Source organism: Taudactylus pleione, unplaced genomic scaffold, assembly GCF_031769625.1.
Source record: "Taudactylus pleione unplaced genomic scaffold, aTauple2 ptg000364l, whole genome shotgun sequence".
NCBI lineage: Eukaryota > Metazoa > Chordata > Amphibia > Anura > Myobatrachidae > Taudactylus > Taudactylus pleione.
The window spans coordinates 1,176,530-1,182,799 of NW_028284765.1; the positions used below are offsets into that span (position 1 = coordinate 1,176,530).

At 39.1% G+C, this 6,270-nt stretch overlaps 1 protein-coding gene across 1 annotated transcript; it reads right to left on the reverse strand.

Moving 5' to 3' along the window:
- Positions 1 to 2,554: 2,554 nt before the first annotated feature.
- On the reverse strand, positions 2,555 to 3,451 carry LOC148508497 (taste receptor type 2 member 41-like). The gene has a single exon (XM_088444460.1). It carries the CDS (start codon positions 3,449 to 3,451, stop codon positions 2,555 to 2,557), a length of 897 nt encoding a protein of 298 aa, XP_088300586.1.
- Between the last annotated feature and the right edge of the window lie 2,819 nt (positions 3,452 to 6,270).

Sequence of the window (6,270 nt, forward strand, 5' to 3'; positions counted from 1 at the left end):
GTCTTTGTGAATTGTGTGGGCTGTAGCCGCACCTGCATCCTTAAAGCAGCAGCGACAAGCGTGTGTCTGTCTGTTAAAGGGTGGTGACACCCTCAAAGTGTGCTACACAAACAATAAAAATATTCTTCTTTTTTCTGTCTTTGTAAATTGTGTGGGCTGTAGCCGCACCTGCATCCTTAAAGCAGCAGCGACAAGCGTGCGTCTGTCTGTTAAAGGATTACATCGGTGACTGCATCCAAGTAGGCATGTCAGACAGTCCGTAGCTGTACTGGCAGGAAAAAGAAGCAATTTGGAGGTCCCTGTACAAACTGGCTCTATTTTACCTGAGTTGCCCCCCCTCCAGTGTGTACTCTGAAAGAGTGTTTAGTGCAGCCGGGAACCTTGTCAGCAAAAGGCGTAGGAGGTTGCTTCCACAAAATGTGGAGAAGATGATGTTCATAAAATGAATTATCTACTCTTCCAGGGAGACCAGCCTCCAGAACGTACAGAGGGACCAGTGGTTCCAGCAGGGACGAATTAATACTCTGTGAGGATGAGGATGTACACATTGAAGAGGGTGAGGAATCGGTGGATGAGGAGGATTAGGATGACATCTTGCCTCCGTAGAGCCAGTTTGTGCAGGGACAGATTAATTGCCAGCTTGTTTTGTGGGGACCCAAACTAACCAATATTTTCAGCCACAGTTGTGTGGCAGACCCTGGCGCTGAAATGATTGGTTTGTTAAAGTGTGCATGTCCTGTTTATACAACATAAGGGTGGGTGGGAGGGCCCGAGGACAATTCCATCTTGCACCTCTTTTTTTTCTTTGCATTATGTACAGTTTGGGGCCTAGTTTTTCAAACTGCCATCCTGTCTGCCACTGCAGTATCATGCCTAGATGGGTCACGTGTTTGTGCCGCCCACTCGTGTCGCTTAGCATAGTCATCCAGCTACCTTGGTGCAACCTTTTGGACATAAAAACACTATTGTGAGGTGTGAGGTGTTCAGAATAGACTGGAAATGAGTGGAAATTAAGGTTATTGAGGTTAATAATAGCATAGGAGCAGAAAAACCTACAAATTCTGTGATTTTAGCTGTTTTTATGCTTTTTTTCAAAAAAATACAGATCCAAAACACAAAACCCAGAACCCAAAACACAGAAGGGTGGTTTTGGCAAAACCAATCCAGATCCAAAACACGAAGAAAGATCCAGATCCAAAACCAAAACACAAAACACGAAAAGTGGCCGGTGCACACCCCTAATATATATATACAAAGGGAATAATTCCCTGCTCATGTGAGTTTATAATCTATAGGGGATATGGGTGGTCACAAAGTAGAGGGGAGAGGTCATAGACTGCAGAGTTAGGAGGGAGACTTCTAAGATAAACAGTCAGCTTACACTTTCAGTAATTTCCAGAGAGGTGTGATGTCACTGCTCCCGAAACTCTCTCCTATATACTGTATGGGAATACACACATACACACAGCATGTGCTAAGCCACAACCAGTGTATTCAAACAGTTCTCCTGCAATATATTGTAGAATTTACTGCATACTCTACATACATAGAAATCTTTTCAATACAGAAATAGAAATAATATTTAGAGACAAAGATTTGATATATATATATATATATATATATAAATAATTTGTTACAAGAATATTTATCATGTTATCATGCAGTAAATTGCAGAATTTTAAACATGAAAAACACCAGTGGTAACTACCCACACAGCTTTAGCAACTGCAATTCTTTCCCTTCCTTGTAACTGCTCATCTACCAATAAAGTTACTGAAGAACAACATTAGGGTGAGTGAAGTGACAGAGAATAGAAATTACTGTAGCATCCTGTGATCTGGATTTTCATGATTTACAGTATAAGGGACTTTCTAATGCAGTGTGAGATTTCTGTTACAGTATATGTATCTATATAATAAAATAATGACACAGGCATCACACTCGAGGAAGTAGCCAAATCTATTCATAAATTTTAACATAGACAATCGAAACATTACTGAGTTATCATAAAAATATGCACAGAATTATAAAATAGTCTCAGGGGCAAGAAAGGTACAACAAAAATATAAACTGAATTAAAATGTAATTTCATGTTTTTTTTATATTCTTTAACTTAACATATTGTAAACGAACATTAATTTTCTTAGGTTGAAATGAATGAACATTTTGAGGGGTATCCAATTAGCCAACAGGGATTTTTCGTTGATTATCCTCATTTTTTTGCTGATGCTTTTTTCCCCCTATCCTAATATTGTGGATGAAATAATAGGATATTTTGCTTGAAAACACATAGGTCAATGAGCTTCTCACAGATCCTGTGCGGTTTCACTATTGAGGCTGTGAAAAAATGGCACTTATTGTGGATCCACGATAATTGCTGTTGTCGGGTGGCACTTCAGGGCTAATTGGATTTCCCTTTCATAACCAATTAGCAGCACGACTAATGGATACTTCCCTTTGTACTGTTAATTTTTACTGATCTGGTCATACAGAAAGAAGCTATACACAATATATATATATATATATATATATATAAAATCACATCTGTAAAAATTTAACATCTGCTGCAGTGACCACAAAGTCTACTTGAAAACCTGGGATTTCCATGGATTATAAGGAGAGTTTGTGCAGTTGGGTATAGCAGGAAAAACACATAGTAGCTGAACTGGAAAGTTTTATTATCTTCAAGTGTTGAGAAATCACTCACAGTTATTATCAAACAGAAAGCGATGTCCAGCATAACACATAGAATTATTGACCTGACAGCTCGAACATGGCCCTGGAGCTGAGCAGATGTCACACGAGGGTCTCCCTGCTTCATCCTCCAGATGTGTCTCAGTAGGGTTGTGACACTAAGCCCGATACACAGACAAGTTATAGAAAATGGCAGAGAAAATTTAAGTAAATTATTGATAATGAGGTAAGTAAAATCCCACGTAATTGCATAACCACACATCATTTGATGGTCTGTGTTATTTTTGTGAACCTCAATGTGCAATGTCCATATGATTGGGATATTAATGAGCACGGAATATAACAGTGATCCCATTATGAGTTGAGGAACAGAAGAAGGAAACCTAGTTTTGACACAATGGATAAACTGGTGGGAAATGTTCACCAATCTGATACAGTAATACATGGAGAGCCAGGTGGTGTTCAGGAAACTGAAATCAACCAGGACACTTTGTAGAATAAACAGGAATACAAATATGTTTTTGAGCACAATCTGACATGTCTCAAATACGTCAAGACATATATCAATTAGCGTGATGCTCTGTAAGAGGACATTTGTAAGTACTATAATAATCTGGATTTTATAAGTAACTCCTGGATTACTGATCTCTTTCCGGTGTCTGATAAACACATTGAAAATTGAAGAGTAAATGATGGTTGCAGATATCCCAGTAATTACTGTAATAATTAACATGGACAGGTTCATGGCTGACCACATTGTCTGGAGACTCCTACGATTCCTCTATAGCAGTTATTATTCTATGGATGAGAAGTCTGTAGTGGAATGATAAGACTGAGGCAGGAAATTCAAATAAATAAGAACATCAAATGCAAATACTTTATGTTCAGTATCTGGTTCTCAGGTGTGGCCATGTATAATGGTGGTGACACTATAATCAGGTTTCAAAAATAACCTCTGTCTTCATATGATACTAAATGTATTTATATCAGTAAGATTCCCTGTAAACTTTCATCATAAACAGTAGACAAATCATTAAGTGTAAAGCATGAAAGAGACAGTATTATCAATAATGACAAGTTGTATTTATTGGAGAGCTCTCTTTGTCAGAGAGGTTACACTGATAACAAAAGTGAGGACACATTTACCTGCGATAACATTAGTTTTACTTCAGACTAATTTGCAGCATTAATTGCTCTTTATCTTGGGTTTATTAAATACATTTCCTAAAATCTACTAATTGTGCCTGCGCTTGTTGGCTGCTTAGTTGATATGGACAGATGTTCAGTGAGTTTAATAGTTAAAAAACATGCTCAGGTTAGGTGTGGAATAACCTTAACTTTCAAAGGGTATAGTAAAATGATTGATTTAATAATAAGGTCACAGTGCTCCCTAATTATTAGCAGTATATAGGTAACAGCAAATACTGTGTATGGGTAATTAAGCAAGAACAATGATGTCTCTTAATATGGCCCAACAGAATGTATTAGAGCCAAGTTCATTTATAAATAGTATTCTCTATGATGGAAGGTAGTGGCACTAAAATGTCCGGGTGTTACATAGAACCCTACACTGGCTCCTTCCCCATCAGATGCCAATTCAAGGTTCTTACACTTGCCTACAAAGCCCTCACCAATTCCTCTCCAACATACATTTCTGACCTTCTCTTTCTTCACACTCCCGCCCATCCACTTCGCTCACCAAATGCATGCCGCCTCTCTTGCCAACTGATTACTTCCTCCCACTCCCGCATCCAAGATTTTGCCCATGCTGCTCCCTAGCTTTGGAATGCTCTCCCTCTCCCCATCAGACTCTCCACCACTCTACAAATCTTCAAGCGGGCTCTCAAGACCCACTACTTCATCAAGGCCTTCCAGCTCTCATCCTAACCCACCTCATGCTCTTTCCTCCCTATCTTCCCCTTCTGTGTCAAGCCTGTCTGTCTGCCCCTCCCCTTTAGAATGTAAGCTCTCACGAGCAGGGACCTCTTCCCTCATGTGCTTCTCTTTACATTTTCTTCTTCTCTTTACTCCCCATTAGGGCACCTAACACGTGACTGCCAACTCCCTGCTGCTTATTGTGAGTGCTTAAATCGCTATTGCAGCAATGTATATAAATTGTGTCCTTGTCCTGCACTGTAATGTACTGTAAGTTACTTGTTTCTTGTTCACCTATTAGTTCTATGTACTATGTAAGGTGCTGTGGAAAACTTGTGGTGCCATATAAATAAAGGATAATAATAATAACATAGAAACATAGAATTTGACGGCAGATAAGAACCACCTGGTCCATCTAGTCTGCCCATTTTCATGTATCCTTTAGGCAACTTCAACCCTATTTGCTCCTTACATCTCTCTTAATGATATTCTTATGCCTATCCCAAGCGTGTTTAAATTGTTCCACCATTTTAGCTTCAACCACATCTGATGGGAGGCTATTCCACTTATCCACTACCCTTTCTGTGAATTATTTTTTCCTCAGATTTCCTCTAAGCCTACCTCCCTCCAGTTTAAGTGCATGTCCTCGTGTTCTTGTACATCTCTTTCTTTGAAGAATGTCTCCCTCTTGTCCCTTGTTAAAACCCTTCATGTATTTGAAAGTTTCTATCATGCTCCCCCTGTCCCTTCTCTGTTCCAAACTACCCATATTAAGATCTTTTAGTCTTTCTGGGTAAGTAATGTGATGTAGGTCATGAACCATTTTAGTTGCCCTTCTTTGTACCGTCTCTAATATGTCTATATCCTTCTGGATATATGGCCTCCAGGACTGAATATAGTATTCTATATAAGGCCGTACCAATTATCTATACAGTGGCATTATCACTTCTTTTTTCCTGCTACTGATTCCTCTCCCTATGCAACCAAGCATCTAACTTGCTTTCCTCAATGTTTTGGTGCATTGCTTGCCTGCCTTTATGTCATTTGAAATGGTGACCCAAATCCCTTTCCTCCTCTGTATTTTTCATTATAGTGTCCTTGATACTATAGTTAGCCTTTAGGTTATTGAGACCCAAGTGCATGATTTAGCATTTTTTTACATTAAACTGTAGTTGCCATGTCCTTGCCCATTCCTCTAGTCTACCCAGATCCTCAGTCATTTGTTTTACCCCTCCTGGTGTGTCTACCCTGTTGCAAACTTTTGTATCATCTGCAATAAGGCATACTTACCCTTATTTGCAATTTCACCAACATAGATATTAAAAAGCACTGGCCGAAGTACAGATCCCTGGGGTACTCTACTGGTAACCTTTTCCTCCCTTGAATATACTCCATTTACTACAATTCTCTATTTCCTATCCTGCAACCAAGATCTTATCCATTCAACAGTATCCAATCCCAAGCTTTCCAGTTTGTTTATCATTCTGCGATGCTGGACAATGTCAAAAGCCTTACTAAAGTCTAGATAAGCTACATCTACGATCCCCCTCTTGATCTATTACTTTTGTCACCCAGTCAAAAAAGTAAATAAGATCTCCCCTGAGTAATCCGTGCTGTTTGGGATCCTGTAAATTGTTGGATTTGAGATATTCCACCACTCTTTCTTTAAATAGTGTTTCCATTATTTTTCCCACTACTGAT